Source organism: Corella eumyota, chromosome 1 (genome assembly GCF_963082875.1).
Source record: "Corella eumyota chromosome 1, kaCorEumy4.1, whole genome shotgun sequence".
NCBI lineage: Eukaryota > Metazoa > Chordata > Ascidiacea > Phlebobranchia > Corellidae > Corella > Corella eumyota.
The window spans coordinates 3,534,066-3,554,925 of NC_137490.1; the positions used below are offsets into that span (position 1 = coordinate 3,534,066).

The window sequence follows — 20,860 nt, forward strand, 5'->3', positions numbered from 1 at the left end:
AACACACATGTCTTTTAGTCGTAACAAATGTTAGAAACCTCTACGCTTAGTTGCTTATGTGTATTTATTCTTTACAGTCCTTAATATGTAAAATTACTATTTTGTATCGTCTAAAATATTTACGTAAAATTATATTTATATACAAATTAATATTTTCAGATATTTTGAGGCAGCGCAAAAATCCTAAAGCAATGTAAAAATATTCCATTAACTATTGCTTACGCTGCCTCATACACATATAAAGTGTAATATTTTTTTTTCAAAAAAAAATTTTGCAAATAAATATTTTGAAACGTTTTTTTTGGCAACTCTGCATATAAAACATCTCTCTAATTATGAATTGTTTATACACGTGACAAATTTCTCTGTAGGTTGTTAGTATATAGTAATAAAACTTCGTTTCAATACTTTATTTATAGAGAGGGTTGTTATATTTATCTTTTGATAATCGAAAAAATATAATTATGAAAGAGCCAGCTAATTTTAAAAAGAGAAAACGTGAAAATAGTTTTTCAAGGGACCAAAATCACAAACAACAAAATGGTTTTCAATTCGAGAACAATCACCAACAACTGCCGATTTTTTCAGCGCGGCAAAAATTTATTGAAGAAGTAAAAAAATCGAACAGTTGTATCGTAATAGGAGAAACTGCCAGTGGTAAAACAACCCAAATACCCCAATTTTTACTTAAAGCTGGGCTTTCAAAACATGGCGTTATTGCATGTACTCAACCGCGTAGAGTTGCGGCGATAACAATTGCCGAGCGTGTTTCTAAAGAGATGAATTCGGAGTTAGGACAAAAGGTCGGGTATTGTGTTCGATTTGAAGACTGCACCACAGCTCAAACCAAAATAAAATACATGACTGACGGTATGTTGCTTCGAGAAGCCATAGGGGACAAACTTTTAAAGAAATACACGATTGTTATCCTGGACGAGGCACATGAGAGAACAATACACACAGATGTGTTGTTTGGTATTGTTAAAAATGCTCAAAAACAAAGAAAGTTGTCAAACCTTCCTGAACTTAAACTTATTATCATGTCGGCGACAATGGATGTAGACCATTTTTCACAATATTTTAATAATGCACCTGTGTTATATATCGAAGGCCGTTTGCATCCAATTAAAATTCAATATACTGCAACATCACAAAGTGATTATCTTCTAGCAACATTAGTTACAATTTTCCAGATCCATAAAGAGGAATCGGCAAAAGACGACATTTTAGTGTTTTTAACGGGTCAAGAGGAAATAGAATCGATGATGCAAACTATCAAGGATATTTCCCTAAGTTTGTCTCCGGATTTACCCAAATTGGTTTTATGTCCACTTTATGCCTCACTGCCCCATCATCAACAATTAAAAGCTTTTAAACAAACTTCAAGTGAATGTAGAAAAGTAGTTTTATCTACTAACATTGCCGAAACATCTGTTACAATTCGGGGGATTAAATTTGTGATAGATTCTGGGAAGGTCAAAGCAAAAAGTTTTCATCCTAAGACCGGGCTTGATTTGTTATCCATTCAACCAATTTCTCAAGCTCAAGCTTGGCAGCGTGCTGGTCGTGCTGGTAGAGAAAGATCCGGAATTGTTTACAGGCTTTACACTGAAGACGATTTTGACAAGTTAAAAGTAAACACAGTACCTGAAATTCAGAGGTGTAATGTCAGTAATGTGATTCTACAACTACTTGCAATTGGAGTTGAAAATATCAAAAAATTTGATTTTATTGATGCCCCATTTGGTGAAGCATTAAATAAAGCGTTTGTTGAATTAAAATTATTAGGAGCGGTAACCGAAAATGAACATGGCATGTTTAAGCTAACAGCACTTGGTCGAAAGATGGCGATTTTTCCACTTGAACCAAAGTTAGCCAAAGCGATAATTCTTTCTGTGGATTTTAACTGTGTGGAAGAAATTATTAGCCTTGTGGCAATGCTCTCAGTGGAAAGTGTTAAATACACTCCTCACAGTAAGAGAGAAGAGGCCTTATCAAGGCACCTGAAGTTTACAGCTAGTGAAGGTGACTTTGTGATGTTGCTAAACATTTATCGAGCTTTTAAGCAAAATAAGGGAAGCAAAACTTGGTGCATGGATAATTATATTAATCACCGGAATATGTCAACTGTGATGGACATTAGAAAACAATTACGCGATTTATGTTTAAAAGCAAATGTCGTTATAACCTCGTCGCAACGAGACATGGCGGCTCTTCGAAAATGTATGGCAGCGGCTTTATTTTCGAATTCAGCTGAGTTACAAATGAATGGAAACTACAGAGCAATAGACTCGAGCGAAATAGTTCACATCCATCCTTCATCTTGCTTGTTTCAGTCTAAACCAGCTTATGTTGTGTATAAGGAATTAATCCACACTTCGAAATGTTTTATGAGGGACTTATGTGTTGTAGATCCAGATTGGTTTTATAATGCTGCCCCTGATTATTTTCATAAAAAATTAAAGGGTAGGCGTTAATTTTTTGTGTGTTTTTTTAGTAAATTTTTTAAAGTTTTGGCTGTAATCTTTTGTACTTGTTTTAGTCTATGCAGCCTAAAATAAGTTACATTTTTTTAATTTTTAGTCCCATTTGTTTCAAATTTTTTAACATTTAACATTGTGGTTATATAAAATTCTTTTTTATTTCTACCTATTATTTTCGGTGGTCATTTTTAGATTTATATATTTTAGTCAAATTTTTGAATTTCTTTTAACTAACAGTAAATCAAATATTAATGAATTTTTTTTTCTAAGTTTATTTGATAAACAGGTTTAGGCTTAAATATTCACAAATCCATCTCTAAATATAATATTTAAATCAAAGTATAAAAAATTTATTTACAGAAAATATATTTACAAAAATAATAAGTGAAGACAGTGTTTTTATAACACATATATAAATTATAAAAAAAATAAGAAAAAAATTCGCATAGAGCAATTAAAAAGCGAAAAGCGCATAAAATGTTTGTTATTACATCTTTACTATTCATTGTTTTTAAAAGGCTACATAAAGGACGGTTCACTATAAACTTATATATATAAAATTTGAAAGAAATGTTAGTTTTTAATTGGACTGGAATTGATAATAATATCTTTACTATTGGAACTACTTTTTAGAATCTTCTGGGTTTGTTTTGTAAAGTGATTTCATGATGCTGGATAACTGATTTTTTTGGTCTTGTTTTTCTTCATCAGTAAGAGTTGCAGGTTCTTCGTTCAAGATGCGAAAACCTGGTCCTGGCGCTACGTTAAACGCGCGAAAATCTGATAAAATTGAGCTTTCATTTGATTTGGAGTATTTGTCAAATATTTCCTGGACTTGATCGTTTATCGGATAGTGTCCTGCATGTGGTTCAAGGCATAATTCAACTCTATCTTGCACTTCGTTGTACTGAAACTTTTTGCCAGCAAAATCAGGAAGTTGACAATGATTTCGATGTTTTAATCCAATGTCAAGTTTAAACTGTTCGTAGAACACCCCGCCCGGTTGGAAAAGTTCTGGTTTGGTAATTGCATAGTCCCACATACTAGCATAACCACTTTCTACTTGCATCTGTTTTTCTTGCTTTAAGGCTTGGGTTAAAGCTGCATTTGCATTAACTACATTTGACAATTTTTTTGGAAGGAAGTCACCAATTATTGGATTAAATGCTTGTGAATTCAAAGGCAGTTTAGAAGTTTCTGATTTTATTGTAACTTTAATTGAGTCCCCACTTTGTAGATTCAAGCACCCATTCTCATTTTCACACAAACGCTTTGGTGGGTATCCTTGTTTTAATATCTGTAGTTCTGGAGCAATGTTAAACTTCTTAAAAATGATTGACTGAATTTCGTTAATCGTTACATCAGAGTCGACATTCTCGGTTATAGGCTTTTGATTTTGTACAAGAATTTTGATACGAAGTTTTGGATTTTGTTCATTTAAACTTCGTTCTTCTTCTGTTTGGTAGTCTTCTGTCACTAGTTTAATATCAACAATCGTTGGTTCCAACTTAAGGCCAGATTCTTTAGCATGTGATTTGCTGTGGACAGTGACAGTATTATCTTCTGTGGTGTGTTTGTTGGTTAAGTTTGTAGTTAAGTTAGGTGTGAAACTTTCATTAGAATCTCCTGGAACATTTTCCAACATTTGAGATTTGATATTTTTTCTCAAATCATCTGTTTCAGTTACATCAGGAAAATGGGAGACGATGATGTCATCAATCATTTTGTTTAGGTCACTGTTTAGTTCCTTGTTAGTATCTCCATAAAACCAGGTAATCTACAAACAATTAAGTTTTAATAATTATAAAAAGCCTGCAGCTATGAACCAAAAGTTTTTAAGATCAAAAATAATTTTTTAGAGAACTACTATTTTTTTACTAAATTTCATGAATAAATTTGTTTTTATTTTTTAATTTTCACGAACATCGATAGCTTTAACATCTTCCTCATTATTTTGTACATTAATTGAAAAACATTTCGGAAGGTTGTCATATTCTTTCCCGTTCCAGAAATGTTTTTTGCCGCAACCGCAGGCAGTTAAAAGAGTTGTGTTCGTTTCGGTGGGATCTCCATTTCTATACTTAGGCTTTCCATTACTGTTTACAACTCTCATAGAGAACCTTTCACAGAAATTGCAAGGGCAAGTAAATATAACAAGCCTGTATTAAATAAATGTAAGAATTGGTATATTTCAAAAAAAATTAAGTTAACCAATTTTTGATAAATATTAAGTTTATACATCTTTAATAACTTTGCCACAGTATGTGATAGTCTTTATACATCTAGGCAATACAATTTTTATTTTGTATTACAAATACTTTTTTAAATAATTGGCAAATTTACTTGTCATTTTCCTGGTCATAATAACATCGGATGTTTTTATGTGGAAAGGAGTATTCATTGTTTGGTTTGGGATTTTCATAGCTTTCAGTTAACATTTCATACAAACTTCCTCCTTTCATTAGAGAAAGTTCTGGAACATTTACTTCCTTAATGGCCTTACAATTCTATAATACATAAAATTAAGAATATATCACGAAATCTCGACAATGGATAATGGTAATACAAGTTATCCCAATGTTATAAGTAATATCATAATGGTATAAGATCTATCATAATTCTAATTTTGACTTTTATTAGCAAAGGGTAATGTAGAAATTACCAAATTGTTGCCAATGTATATACCAGCAGTTTGTAAAATTATTTAGCAATAGAATGTCCATGCTGTAATGTTTTGGTAATAAGATACTTATGTTTTAACCAGCAGCGTGGTGTAGTGGTAAGAACACTTGCTACACCACCATGAGGTCGTGGGTTTAATCCCCACTGCTCTCGCTGTAGCCACCTTGAGTAAGGCGCTATAAATGGTATGAACGCATTCAACTTTTCCACATCGAGGATAAAGATATACACGAAAAAAAATGTAACCTACCAAACATACAAATAATCTCTCCTTATAAACAGCATCACCTGTCCTCTGAATCATAACATGAGGTTGTACTCCTAAAGAATAAGACGAACAATATTCATAACGATAATGATTTGCTACCAGTGCTGCAGACACCAAATGCATCTCTTCAAATTTTACTGTTATTGCCCGGACTAACTTTTGAAGATAACTAAAAAAGAATAATCTATTATTAAGTCAAGTTTAAATTGAGACTATGGCATTAATTATTAATGCGATGTGTTAAAGTACAAGAGGTAAAAAGGGGTAATAGAAAATATATTATTGTTAGTAAAATTTTTTTTGGATATATGGTTTTGGTAAATGGTTTTCTGTGATATGACAGTAATCCATATTATATAAAGTTATAAATCTTGTCATTAAAACTCAACCTTTCTTTTAATTTTTGTCCACAAGCAACAGTCAAACTTCCATCCTCGTTATACTCCAAATACTTATTTCCATATTCTTCTGTGATACCCCATAATTTGGGTAAACAATCCTTTGGTATTTTTGGAGGATCGAAACCCTCAACTGCAACTAATGGTACAAAGTGGTTGTAACCACCACTGTTCCAAGCTACACAGAGTGGGGATTTGTTTTTGCAGTCGTCGGGCTCAGTAAAAACTGGTACAAATAGAGCAGTGTAGTCCCCAGCATTGTTGATCGTCTAAAAAAAAATTCAGCAACATATTTTAAAATACTTTTACTACACTGCTTTTTCATGTCTTTATTCTTGATGTTTTAAGGTTGACTCCATGACCTAAACATAGAGGCTTTGGCAGTCTTTGGTATTATAGATTATATTTACTCTATAATTAAGATGCTGATCAAGTGCTGGCTCAGCAGGAGTTCATACCGTTTATATCGCCTTACTCAAGGGTGCTACAGCATGAGATCCTCTGGTGATCAAACCCAGAACCTCATGTAGTGTAGAAAGTGTTCTGACCACTATTTGGGGCAGTTTATTTTTTTTTACAATATTTTATTTATTTTTTGTTTTTATCAGATGTAATTTTACTTCTAAAGTATCGATCAGTAAAATTGGTCTTTTAAGAATGTTGCACAAAGCAAAGATATGAATATTCCCGAGCCCAAGGGTAAGGTTATCTGAACTGTAAGGGGAAGCTTCTTCTATTATTTCTTTCCATTCATCTTCATCATGAAAATCTTTAAACAATTCCTAAGAAACAAAAAATTTAAAAATATTTTTTCGTTTAAAAAATTTGGGTAAGGTAAAAAATCAAAATATTAATAACAGGGTTTTTTTGAGAACTTTTTTTTATAATATCTTTATCCTCGATAAGGGAAGGTGTTACTCCGACCCAGTCTTAAGTTGCTTTCGGCAATTTGGAATGTTAAATTAAAATTGCTCGACAATTAAACTTCTATATAAGTGTTGGCCCAGTAGGAACTCATACATTTATAGTGCCGTACTTAAGGGCACTACAGCATGAGAGCAGTGAGCATTGAACCCCCAACCTTATGGTGGTAGCAAGTGTTCTTACCACTACAACATGCTGCCGGTACTTACAATATATTGGTCCTTGTGGTTTTTGATATGCTGTTGTAAGTTCACTCTTAAAGCATGCCAAAATAATTCTCTCCCTATCAAAGCTCGAGATATTGCATGAACTAAACAATGTCCATCACCATCAACATGAATAGGAACAAGTCTCTCTTCGTTGTTGTTAAATGTCTTCACCACATCTACGATAAATTTGTTGTAATTATAAAAAAATAAGTTTTCAAATGACATAACCAATTTTTTCAAGTTCAAAATATTTTATCACACTAAACTCTACATTTCATTAGACAAATTTAAAGCCACATTAAGATTTCTTTATCTAATTATCCCTGGGAAAAAAAACAAATTTATTCTAAGGACAAAAAGCACCCAAAAAATCAATTTAAATAGTCTTTGATAGTAATTACTTTACCTAGGAAGGGTTTCAAGTATTCAACGCTGCCAGATTTGTCTCTTCCATACCCTTCAATGTTTAAATGTCTTGGTGAAATATTAAAACCTCGATTTCCCAAAACTTTTCCACAATCAATAATTTCATTATGCCCAAGATCAGTCAGCAATTTTGCACTAAATAAGTTTAAGATTGAAATTAATTCACACAAAAATAGCAGGTTGAAAGTATGCAGCTTTAATTTAATTAAAAAACAATGCGACTGTATTATTTGTTAATATTTTTTACATTCCAGATTTAGCCATTCCATAACTTGTAAGCAATGGTGAAATAAGTTTGCAATCATAATTAGAAAGTCCAAGAACTTTCACTAAATCCATACTTCTTTCAGACTTCATGGTTTTAAGCAATTGGGGAAGCTGTAGAAATAATTACAAAAAAGGACTTTATCACATAAAATTTAACTTATAACTTGACCCAATCAACAAACATAAGTGTTCATAATATTGATACATCACAGTGCCTTTAAATATACCAAGTTGAATTCCATAAATATTAAATCTAATTTGGTTTACTTACAAGTTGAGGAATTAAATCCTTTTCCACTTCTCTAACATTAAATAGGTCTTCTTGGCCATGTTTTTGGCCACAATTGGAACAGGCTATGCTCTCCTGGTTACTTAAATAATACAGTTCGTTCTGTAAATATTAAACGAAGGATAAAAACCGTTTCTGATAAACACTTTATAATATTTATTAGTTATGATTACTGTTTAATTAGTCTGTCTACTTACTTGGCAAACTTCATCTGGGCATTGTCCACAAAGAATTTCTTCCGTTGTCTGTTCGTTTTTATTTTCCTCTAGTTCCATACTTAACAATTTTTAGCAATATTTTGTTTGCAAAATTGTTAATATTGCTGCCTTAGCGAAACTGTCGTTAATTTCCAGGGAATTCCCCACGGTTTGCAACCCAACAACAACAAGGCGCTGGGCATTTTTCGGGGATTCACTTATTTCAACAAAAACTTTTCCAGTTATGTATTTTTTTTATCTACAAATATAAAAAATCATTAAACCAAAGTTGATTAAAAACTTATATATTTTAACATAAGTTTATAGTTAACAAAAGTTTTTTAATGATCCCTTGTAAACCAAGTTAAATATTTGTTTATCTAAATATATATAAATACAAACTTTTTTTTAATACCAATCCATTTGCTGTTTTTGTAAAATAAAAGTTTTAAAATATCCTAAAAATAAAAATTATTATTTAGGTGGCGCTCACCACAAAGTAATGTTTGTCATGACTATAGTTTTCGCTGTAGCGACAAACTTTAAGAAATTGATTGACAGTTACCATTCCACTGTAATTTTCTGAACAAAAATTACGTTTTTATTAAATTATTTGTGTTTTTTATTATACACACATACAAACTAACTTAATTATATGATGAGTGCCTGTACAAGCAAAGCTGGGTCCAACGCTGGAGACCACAAACCTAAAAATGATGATGAAAAGGTAACTGTCAAAATCTTAAAATTATTTTTTGATTTTCACACCTAAAAAAAATGTTTTTTTTTACGAGTTAATAAAATTAACGAAACGCAGTTTGTATTAAAGTGTTTATTAACACATTTTAGATTACTTAATATATTTTAGTGTTGACTTTTAATCTGTTATTTTTTTAACTGTTTAATATTAATGTCATCAGATATTACTTAAATGATTTATCAAAATTTAATATAGGTGAAAGTTTAAATCTATTTTAAAAAGTCATGCCACTATGTAAACAGTTTGCCATTATGTCATTCTGATAGTGAAAAAATCTGATATATTGAACTGAACAAATAGATTAGCTAGTCATGTACTAACATTAGGTTTTACAAAAAAAATTTTTAAAAGTAATGTTAAAGGTTTTAAACCATGTGCTTAGTGTGGTATTGTTAAAAAAAAGTTAAAGTTTATTATTGATAAAATTTTAACGAACAAAAAATTTTTTTTTTAGTTTATGTATTTTAATTATATATATATTTTCAATGTAGCAAATTTAAATAATTAGCTTTATTTTTTTTTCAATCTTTAAAGGCATATACCATTTTTGATATTCTATCTGTATTGTTTTTTAAAAAAGTCAAAAAATGCTTAATTTATCTTAAATATATAGTGATTAGGCAAATTGTAAAACTTTAAAGTTTTTCTCTAAAAATGAAATACATATCATCATATTTTTTCTGATGCAAGACTTTTGAAATAATTTGGTTTTAACTTCAAGCCCATATATGTTAACTTATTACTAAATTGTAAACATATAAAACAAACTGAAAGTTGCATGTGTCATTATGTGTTACATAAATTTGGAAAAACAAAATTTATAAAATCATTGTGGTTTAAGAATGTGAGACTATCCAATTTAAGTATGCCCTTGAGCCTAACTCAATATTTGTTAATTAAAATGAGAAATGCTTAACACTATAAGTAAGCTATTTATATTACAATTTTCATCCGGTTTACTATTAATAAACCAAGCTATATTTGCCTAAATATTTTTAAAGTTGAGATTTTTTACTTTTTGACATTATAATTTGTAAGGAGTGAAAAATGTGTGAATTAATTTTATTTTCTAATTTTATAACGTGATTTAAATTTGAAATTTGCCACGTCGACAGCCCTAGTTAGTTGTTTGCATGGTCAACAAAACCAGTATTTACATTGTACCGGCATAGTCTTTTCTCTATCGTACTTAGGCGTTTGTAAAACCTATTTCAACATCCTTTTTAAAAGATTTTTCACTAGATTTCGTTTATTCCCAGTAGCCCTTGTACATTTTCGTCATATATTACGTGTTATAACCCATAGGGCGTCACCGCACAAATGTCATACAAAATTCTAATTTTATGATTACGGGAACAAAAAAAAATGTTAAAAAGGGCGTTATTAATATGACGTTTTGTGATATAATTTTACGTAATATACTCGAAGTTTTGTCATTTACGTGATTTATAACGTTCTTTATAGGTACCTTTACGTTCTATGAATTTGGTTGGGTGTATTGGTTCTTTTTAATTTTTAAAACTCGTTTTTGAATTTGTTTGTATAGGCCTGTATATGAACAACACTTCACCGTGTATTTTTCGGGTTGTGCGTATTCGAGTATTTCACAATAACCTGTTTCCAACCGGTTTTGTTTTAATTTATCTCCAGGCCATGTTTCCTAAAAAGATGACGCGTGTTTTAGAGATTTATAATTCGTCATTTTTTGGTTAATTTTAGAAGCAGGTTGCAGCGTACCATGTACACCAGCACTTGAAGTTAAAATTCTGTTGGTTTTTGTAGTGTGTTAAATTATGCAAAATCATAATGCTGAATCACATTTTGTTGCTCAATCGTTACGTCAGCAATTTAGCTGGGTGTGTTTAGGGTATGTAGCCAATTTTGTTCTAGTGCCAAGCAGCCTTCGATGCGTAAAAACGATTTATCGTTATCGTAGTGTGCAACGTGGAATTTTCGAAAAAAGAAAAACTTGTTTTCTCGTAATTTCGTCGTGCGTGTCTCTCTCTCTATCTGTTAGATATATAGTCTCGTATTTAGTAAGACCGGTTACCTATAAAAGACAAGACCATTTCAAGAAAAATGTTGTAATATAGATCATTGTTACAACAAAATTGCTTACATTTTAGTGTCGTTATAAAGGAAAGTTTTTTTTAGCCTTTCAGAGAATAGTTTTGTTCTAAAATAAGATTCTAATTAATGAATATATTAAAAATTAGTTTTCAAAATCGCCAAATCGTGAAAAAGACATTAACGTTTTCAATACACATTACAACGTCGTTTTATAATAACAATGTAAATGCTTTGATAGTACTAGTAAATTATCAAAAATAACACCATTAAAACTGCGTTAATTAACATAAAAGAAAGCCTATTAATACGTTTTAAATGTATTTTAAAATCTAACTAATTTCCTGCTGTGTTTTTAGAAATTGGTAAATTAAAAATCAGGTTTTAAATTTAAATTTTTACAAATTATATATCATTTAAAAATGAGTTCAGCAGCTAATCCGGTAAGTCCAATAATAACTTAAATAATGTGATTTCCTGTAATGTGATATCTAAATTTAATGTGATATCTAAAATTTGTACTAATTTTACAAAAAAAAAGAGGTTTTTATTTATTTCTTAAATATTTTTTGTACTGACTTGTTAGTTGTTTTGGTCTACTGATCTAGTAATATTTGTGGTAATATATAATGTTAAAAGTTGAAAAGTTATGTTTTACATTTACTAGTACATGTAATTTATCATACAACATAATATTAATGCTAACTCCTGATGTTAAATCAAATAAACTATGTTTAAATATGTTATGTTAATAACTGATAAAAATATGTTAACTTGAAATTTAACTTAACAACTGATAAAAACATGTATAAAATGGATTGATTTTAAATACCATTTTTTTAAATATAGTTGCTAACATAATAAAACATATTAAAATGGTTTTCTAAAGACATTTTTTAATGTTTAAATTTTATTTTTTTAGCCACCAATGTCGACCAACATTGTTATGCAACAACACCATGTCTCTCGAGACAAAAGAGGACAAGTTATGGGTAAAGCTGGGGGGTTCAGAGGGTGTACTGTATGGTTTACAGGTAAAATTTGGTTAAATTTAATCCTTATTTTTAAATTAAAAAAAAAAAAAAATTAGGACTGTAAAATACGAGAAAGAATTAGTGCATACTGCAAATTACAAGTAATCTAAAAGTTTTTTTCATTGCTTTTTAAATACATCTTTACACATTTTAATTACAAAAGTATTTATAGGAATTATTAAACTTCTAGAAAATTCTAAGTGACAGACATATGGTTGCCACCCACATAAAAATCTCTTGAACAATTTCAGTGGTTAAACAATTAAAATGTTGCCAGTATAAGTTTTTACCATGACATGTAATGGTACTTAAGTACATTTCAAATGTAAAATACAGATATACAGTCCCAATATTTTACCATATGTTATCTATATGATAACCACCTAAAATGTCCTTTTCCCAGCAATATGTACTACACTGAATGTATTGTGATTGTGCATAGATGATGTTTCCTGTAATTTATTTTTTTTTTGTTTCCAGGTTTATCCGGTGCAGGTAAAACAACTGTTGCAATGAAACTCGAAGAATATTTGTGTTCGAAAGGGATTCCTGCTTACAGTTTAGATGGTGATAATATCAGGCACGGTTTAAATAAGGTAACAATTTAAATTTTTTTTTTCAAGAAAAAATTCCATTGTTAAAATTTATCCGTCATAAATTTTGGTCTTGTTTTTTTTTACAAGTATATACCTGTTTTAAAATCTTTTTTAAAAAGATATTTTACGAAGATATAATTGTATTATCTTTTATACAAAAAATTGTAAAAAATACAGACGTTTAATTAATTATAAAATATTATACAAATTTAAGTATACCAATTTTGTTTGTTTATATTATTAGCAAAAGCACCCTTTTTATTATGTATTAAAAACATGACACTATAACTTTCATCAAAGATTATACGAAACCTTTTTCGTGCATTTATTTAAAAACAAATTATGATTTTAAGACCCCTTACAATATTTAATTTTTTAAATTTAGGATCTCGGTTTTGCTCCCACTGATAGAGAGGAGAACATTCGAAGAATCGGAGAGGTTGCAAAATTATTTGCAGATGCCGGAGTTGTGTGTCTCGTGTCTTTCATCTCACCTTATAGGAAGGTAAATCAAATAAAAAAAAAAGTTAAAAGTTAAAGAATAATTTAAATTAAATATAAATAAAGTTTTTAAATATATTTTGTTAAAGTTATTCCTAAAGACTGTCCTTTATATTCACCCTTTTTGGTAATTTAATCTTTGTAATTATATATAATTTGTTTAATTATATGTTTAATTAATTGGTACTCTACTAATTTCTAATTTTATAATAGCTATTATAACATCTTCTACTTAATTTATAAAAATAATTTAAGAGAGTGTCTAACTTAACGAATTGCCATTAATATTAATTTTTTTATTAACAATTTTTTTAATAATTATATTATAACCTACTAAAAATTCTAATATAATTTTAAAAATGCCAGTAAAATTAAAATAATTTTATAATTTTTAAATAATTTTATTAATTGGTGTTCATTAATTTATCAAAAATAGGATCGTTTAAGTGCACGCCGAGTGCACAATAAATCAGGTCTTCCCTTTGTAGAAGTTTACGTTGATACCCCCTTAGGTGTGTGTGAAAAGAGGGACGTAAAGGGGCTTTACAAAAAAGCAAGAAAGGGAGAAATTAAGGGTAAGATATATAGACCAGCTTGCAAAAATTTTCGAAGTTTTTTTCGCATGTGCATGTGGAATTTGATGAACACTTGTGGTTTCTTTTGCTGGTGTTAGGTCTTAAAGTTTTCCTTTAAATTGCTGTGATAAATATTATTTAGCACATATGTTTTAATTCTTAATCGGTTTGTGAATTTTCAAACAATTACTTTTTTTTGGTACTATTGCAAACAGCTGTGAGTAGCTTCAGTATTGTTGCAATATAATTATCAATTTGTGACATATATTGTTAGTCTTTAGTTCAGACAAATAATTTAAATAAAACTTTGTCACATGCTTGGATTTTTAACCTTTATATTTTAAGCATGTGATTTTTTTGAGCATGTAGTTTTTTTGCTTGCATGCTGCATTAGTACAAATCATCAATCATCTCCTAACCAAACAAATCATTCCAAAACTTTTAAAACATTTTAAATACCCATTCTAACACTACTGCGTGTCACTTATGGCAATATAGGACAGAGATGGGGCAAGAAAAGTCCACAATTCCACAAACCTGCCTTTTATCGAGGTTTTTGTTGACACCCCGATACAGGAATGTGAAAGGAGGGACGTTAAAGGTCTTTACAAAAAGGCAAGGCAGGGCATTATTAAAGGTATTGATCCTGGACATTTGTACCAACATTATAACCTCCCAATGCATGTGCAGTTAGTTAATAGTTGGTGTTTATTATGTAGATTTTCGTAGTTTGCTTAGTCATTTTTTGGTTCATAATTTTGCCTGATATGTTGTTATTTAGGTAGCATGTTATTTTATGTTTTAGTTTATTTTAAAACCTAAATGTTATTAAATTTACTTATATTTACTATTTTTAAAACAATTGGCTGTTAACTTATCCTTCTTAGTCTTATAAAAGACTACCAGTACAACTAAACTATAAAAAAACCAAATAATTAAAACCAAGTTTAATTTTTTTTAGGTTTTACTGGTATTGATTCACCATACGAACCTCCAGAAGATCCAGAAGTTGTTGTGAAAACAGCAGAGATTAGTGTACAAGAATGCATGAACTCTGTTGTTAAGGAACTAGTTGCTAAGGTATTAACTGCAATTGTTTTAATTGTAACATATTTAATAGTTGCTAAAATTAAAAAAATGATAAATAAATCAAGACACAGAAAATTTAAGAATAAATTCACAATTTTAGCTTAGAACACATCAAAAATTAAAAAAAAATGTAATTTTTACTTAAATTTTTTTTTTGGAAATTAGAACTAAATTGCTGGTAAAAATTTATTTTTCTTTTTTTAGTTTTTGGCACTTTATAATTTTTTTTTTTTTTTTTTTGCAGGATATCATCCCATATGAGACTGACATGCCAGTTAAGGAACTTTTCACTCCAGCAAACAAATTATCTGAATCCCGGGAATTCGCCGAAACTTTACCCGCAGTGGAAATAACTAAGGTAAAATAATTTATAACAGGCCCCTAGTTGGTAATTTTGCATTTTTTAAAGTTCTTAAACATTAGTTTTTTTAAGTCTTCAAAAATACTGATTTTTTTAATAAATATGATTTTTTAGTATATTTCGTCATTCTCACTTTATAACTAACTATGTTTAAATTATTGCAATAATTAACCTTTAAAACCAAGTTATAACTTGAGTTGAAACGTTTTTGTTAATTTGACCTTTTAATGTAATCCTTTTTATCATAAACTGGCCTTGATTTCTTTAAAAATTATATTTCTTTGGTAATATGTTTACACTAAGTCAATATTAGCTTAATCATTGTTTTAAAGTTTTACCATTATAAGTACAACTACCCTCGTAAAATAATAAAAAGGATTCAAATATTTGTTCTAGTATTTTTAGAAAAATAAAATCAATCCATCCAAAACAGAAAAATAATTTTAGTCTTCGTATTTTGATTGCACTTTTTTACTATGTTATACTAAATTACTAGCCTAAATTTTTAGATAGTTATATTCACAGTGAGGGCCTAAGTCTGTTTAAAAATTAAAATTTTTATATACAAATTAATAACTAAAAAGAATCCCCGAAAAAATTTCATTTTATTTTTTTTTTATTGTTAAAATTTTTTTTCACAGCTCGATTTACAATGGCTTCAAGTTCTGTCAGAAGGATGGGCCACTCCACTTTCTGGTTTTATGAGAGAAAAACAATTCTTGCAATCCCAACATTTTGGGTGTTTGCTCAACAAGGAACCCATCAATCAATCAGTGCCAATCGTACTACCTATACATAGTGAAGATAAGCAAAGATTGGAGGTAGATTTTGGGTTTTTTTTAATAAAAAATTCAAAGACAAAGCTGTTAACAGTTTCAAATCTAATGTTTTTTTTTAAAATTGTTGTATTTATTTTTGTCCAAATTAAAATATAATCCTAAATTTTTTTAAAGTTGTTTGACCCATTAAAAGTTACATTTGTTTTGTTTAAGTAAAAGCTATAGATTCTGTGTATTTCTAATTAAAATCCATTTTTTTAATTTATTTTTTATTATTTTAGGGTGCCCCAGCAATTGCTTTATCCTATGACGGCAAAATTAAAGCAATTTTGAGAGACCCTGAATTTTATGAGCACAGAAAAGAAGAAAGATGTTCAAGGCAGTGGGGCATGTCCAACAAAGGTCATCCTTACATCAAGGTCAGTGTTGCAACATTTTGTTCATTTCGGGAATTTTTGAGTCCTTGAGTTAAAGTTATTTATTAACAACTATAAGCATTTGTTTGCCCTATTAGGTGCAAAGGTTGTGGTTGTTGTATATTGTTCTAAGCTCAGTTTAAAATCCAGTTTTATAAAATATGATGTAATTGTTGCGTAATTAAACTACGAAAATGTGATTTTAATTTAAATTTTAAAAAAGTTCTGATTCAAATAAATGTTCAATATAAACAATATTCCAAAAAAATGTAACAATCTAGTTGTTATACTATGAACATTAGTATTTATATTTCTCAAACAATTTTATGTAGTTCTTTTTTTAGGTGAAAATGTGTTAAAAGGTAGTAATTTTTTTAATTATGTTTTTATTGTCAATAGATGGTGATGGAGAGCGGGGATTGGTTTTGTGGAGGTGATATTGAAGTTCTGGAGAAAATAACTTGGGCTGATGGTTTAGATAAATACAGGTTTGTTAATGTGAATTTTTTGGTTTGTTTTCGTATTTTAGAGGTAGAAGTAAATTTTGAAACCTGGTTGTGAACTCCATTTTAAAGACCTATACATTGGTAATATCGTATCCACTAAGTTTTAATAAATTATTCCTAGTCATTTGCTGTTTTAAAATAAAATAGCTAAATCCAAATGATATGCAACACTTGAATATTTTTCAAGAAAATTTACAAAAACATAATTCTGTACTTGATTTTGGTTGCATATTAAATGGTTTTTAAAAGAGAAGCTTACATAAACTTATCAATCTTTAATAAACTTGATTTTAGATTAACACCAAATGAACTCCAAGCTAAATTCAAAGAAATAAAAGCAGATGCCGTGTTTGCCTTCCAACTTCGCAACCCCGTACATAATGGTCATGCCCTTCTCATGCAAGATACCAGACAAAAACTTATCGCGCGTGGTTACAAGAATCCTGTGCTTCTACTCCATCCATTAGGTGAGGGTTTAATTTAAAATAATTTTAAAATTAATTTTTTTTATTTAAATTTTATTTTGTCTTTGCGTCCATTTTTTTTATTTTTTATTTATTTTGGTTTTTCACACATTGATAAAAGTAAATAATAAATACGATATACAATTAATATTACAACAATGCGACGGGAAAAAATGACAAATTCAATTTAATGATTTAAAACATGCCTAAAGTAGTAATGTTCACATAATGATTTTAAGTATGTTATGGCATGGTCACCAAACCCAAGTTTACTTTCTGCCATCAAATAAAGTTAAAAAAATTTTAATTTTTTAAAACCGAAAAAAAATACTTATCCTCAAGTAATTTTAACGTTTAAAGTTGTAATGTATTTATATATTGCATTTTTTTGAACTGTTGAACTATAGAAATCTTATTATAAGTACGTGACAAATTCTATTTTTAATGTGGCATTAAAGCTTTTATTAAGTTTTTTCTTTAACCAAAACCCATAACAAATATTGAGTACTAGTTTAACGATGTTAGCAGTAGTTTTTTATGTTTTATAAAAACTAATAAAATGTTTTTTTTTTAGACTTTATTAAAATTACTATAAAAACCTTAGTATTTTGTTAAATTGGTAAATGATTTCTAATTTTATTGTTTTTTGTAAAAAGGTGGTTGGACAAAATCTGATGATGTTCCACTCGACGTGAGAATGAAGCAACATTCTGCAGTGTTGGAAGAAGGAGTTTTGGATCCTCAATCAACCATTGTTGCCATTTTCCCTTCTCCTATGATGTACGCTGGCCCAACTGAGGTAATTTGTAGTTTACAATTTATAACAAAAAAAAATGCCCCATACTTTAGTTTTTTAGTTAAATATTAGTTGCATTTATATATTGCTTATTTTTTTTATTAAGAATGTTTCATATTTCTTCAAAATACTTAACTTCACTGACAGCATGATGTAGTGGTCAGAACACTGGTCTTCACTACATAGGTCCTGGGTTTGATCCCCACTGCTCTAGTATAAACTCCTGCTGAGCTGCTTAATTAGCAGCTTATAATTGGCGGGCAATTATATTTGATAATATCCCAAACTGCCAAAGGGAACTCAAGACTGGGTCGGAGTAACTAATGTTACTCTATGTTCAGGTCTTAAAGTTAACCTTTCCACATCAATGATAAATAAATGTGAAAAAAAATAAATGTTTTTTTTTTACTATCTTAAATATAGTTTTACAGTTTTATTAAAATATTAAACATTTTTTTTATTTTGTTTAGGTTCAATGGCATGCTAAAGCTAGAATGGCCACAGGAGCCAACTTTTACATCGTAGGTAGAGACCCAGCGGGAATGCCCCATCCAGAAGAAAAGAGAGATCTTTACAATCACAGTCACGGCAGAGAGGTAAAATAAACGAATATATTAAAGTTTAAGCCCTCTTTTTTTTAAACAAATGAATGCTTTTCTATAAAAAAAAAGTTTTATTTGTTTTTGGTAAAGGCGACTAACCAGACTTTAATATATTTTTTCATTTTTTATTTTTTTTAATATTAAATTTTAACTAAACAATCTAAAAAAATAATTATCACGGAAAACTTTTTTTCTAAAAAAATTTTTAACAAATTTTTCAGGTTTTAACAATGGCTCCTGGTTTAAGCCAGTTGGAAATTATTCCATTCAAGGTTGCAGCTTACAACAAAACTTTAAAGAAAATGGATTTCTATGATCCCAAAGACCACGATAATTTTGAATTTATTTCTGGAACTAGGTAAGTGTCATAAAATTGCAAATTTTTTTAACTAGTCGATAGCCTGCCCGTACGGTCAGCACTTTTATATATTGTAATATGATTGCAATTTTAAACGAATATTTGACTATGATTATTCACCTGAGCACTGCAAACAGCAGTTTTTTTTTTATTTCATAAGCCTATAGATTAAACATACATATCTATATAGTTCACTAAACTTCATATTATATATATAACTTTCGTGTTAAACTCTTTATTTTCATATTTAAATTATTATATTGTTACTAGGTATTCAAAAAAAATTTTCCCTTAATATTTTTTAAATATAAATATTCCCTTTTTTTGGTTTTTGTCATAATGATATCACAGTTTTTAGTTTCGACTATTTGTTTATTTTTTGGTTTCAACCTTAAGTTATGGATTGTGTTTAAATGTCTTATTTGCATATTACTCTCGTAAGGTTTTGTCTATTTATAGATAAAGGTGTTCTCCTATAGTAAAATTATACTTTTATGAAGATAAATTTACATAAACATAATACTTGGTAATAAAATATTTTGTACACTAAATAGGGCTAGGGTTTTTTGAAACAAAATTTTATTTTACTATGTACATTTTAGAGGTACTTTTGTTTAACATTTAAATTCCTATTTTTTAATTTTTGTTGAATTTATGAAACAGCCTAACTATTACCTATTAATTAAAGCATGTTGTTCTTAAACATTTGATTGGCATTTACTGTGTATATGTTTTCTAAAATACTAAGACATTCTAAAATAAACAAAATAATTTCAAAAATTTGTTATTTTTTTAGAATGCGACGAACAGCTAGGGAGGGGGATAATTTACCTGAGGGATTTATGGCCCCCAAAGCTTGGAAGGTATTAGTTGAATACTATCAATCCCTACCTAAAGCAAACTAGACGTAAATTTCTATTGTTTTAATTGTATTTTATTTAAAATCTGTTTAATTACATAAAAACAAATATAATTTTGTAAAAATTTCTTTTTGAAGCAGTGCAAAAGTATTTAGAAAAATTATTACACTTTTCCGCTGTATTATAACCTAATTTTATCCCCGTAGCACACTACTCTTGCACTGAATATAATTAACTATATAATGTGTATGTAATCTTTGTGTAATAATAACCTATATACCCTGTATGTAAAATGTAAATATCCTTTTTTGCTGAGGTACAGACGAAATTTGACAATTGTTTTCATTGACCTAAACGTTGTAGTGTTCTCATATATATTATAATATATTGATATATATTATAAACCTGTTTGAAAAGTTGCTTAAATTTTATATTTAATTTGGTAATTATCGACAATATCACCAACACCATAAATTACCTTAAATTTATGCTAACAAAATTTTGTAATATTTGGGCCAAATTTTTTTTCTAGAAAAAGGTGCTTTTTATTATTTATTTTCTTAATCGTACTTTTCGAGCATTCGTTACTCTTAGTTAAAAGTCTATAGACCAACAGGTTATAGACAGAAAGATATCTATAATTTGTTTAATGCATTTGTACATAGTCTATATGATCCAGTTATATATAAAAGTTTCTGAAAAATGGTATTACTTTAACTGGTGTTGCTTAGTTTTTGTAAAAAAAACGTAATTTTTCGGCAATAAATATTCAGTAAATTTACAAACAGAGTTCTGGAAGCTGGTTCTACAGTTTGCAAAATGTGTTTAGGCAATTGCTAGATTAGCTTCATTTTAAAAGCAAATTGTTTATTTTTAAAACCATTGTGTTTTTTTAAGCTTTTTGTACTGCTTGTGTACATTTAAGCTCAAGGGCCTAACACCACAAATAATAG

At 29.0% G+C, this 20,860-nt stretch overlaps 3 protein-coding genes across 4 annotated transcripts; 2 read left to right on the top strand and 1 right to left on the bottom strand.

The window, feature by feature from the left end:
• Nucleotides 1–386: 386 nt before the first annotated feature.
• Nucleotides 387–2,644, top strand: LOC145754985 (ATP-dependent RNA helicase DHX33-like). The gene has a single exon (XM_082571173.1). It carries the CDS (start codon nt 465–467, stop codon nt 2,475–2,477), a length of 2,013 nt encoding a protein of 670 aa, XP_082427299.1. The 5' UTR covers nt 387–464; the 3' UTR covers nt 2,478–2,644.
• Nucleotides 2,645–2,817: 173 nt separating this feature from the next.
• LOC145752398 (deubiquitinating protein VCPIP1-like) lies at nt 2,818–8,302 on the bottom strand. The gene is made up of 11 exons (XM_082568681.1): nt 8,144–8,302; nt 7,929–8,048; nt 7,638–7,768; nt 7,371–7,525; nt 6,965–7,140; nt 6,452–6,613; nt 5,823–6,100; nt 5,416–5,602; nt 4,827–4,990; nt 4,408–4,642; nt 2,818–4,260 (listed from the first exon to the last, which is right to left on the bottom strand). Exons 1-11 carry the CDS (start codon nt 8,219–8,221, stop codon nt 3,106–3,108), a joined length of 2,841 nt encoding a protein of 946 aa, XP_082424807.1. The 5' UTR covers nt 8,222–8,302; the 3' UTR covers nt 2,818–3,105.
• A 414-nt stretch (nt 8,303–8,716) lies between these two features.
• On the top strand, nt 8,717–20,669 carry LOC145740694 (bifunctional 3'-phosphoadenosine 5'-phosphosulfate synthase-like). Of its 2 annotated transcripts, none has more exons than XM_082558523.1 (15): nt 8,717–8,870; nt 11,893–12,004; nt 12,485–12,600; nt 12,986–13,105; nt 13,538–13,676; nt 14,638–14,756; nt 15,010–15,123; nt 15,768–15,947; nt 16,187–16,324; nt 16,721–16,809; nt 17,122–17,294; nt 17,948–18,090; nt 18,558–18,683; nt 18,911–19,047; nt 19,844–20,669. In XM_082558523.1, the coding sequence occupies exons 1-15, from the start codon at nt 8,799–8,801 to the stop codon at nt 19,950–19,952; spliced, it is 1,887 nt and encodes a 628-aa protein (XP_082414649.1). In that variant the 5' UTR covers nt 8,717–8,798; the 3' UTR covers nt 19,953–20,669. The 2 variants fall into 2 exon arrangements, with proteins under 2 accessions (XP_082414649.1, XP_082414650.1); XM_082558524.1 differs by lacking the exon at nt 8,717–8,870 and adding an exon at nt 11,328–11,413 and having other exon boundaries at nt 19,844–20,668.
• The last annotated feature ends 191 nt before the right edge of the window (nt 20,670–20,860 follow it).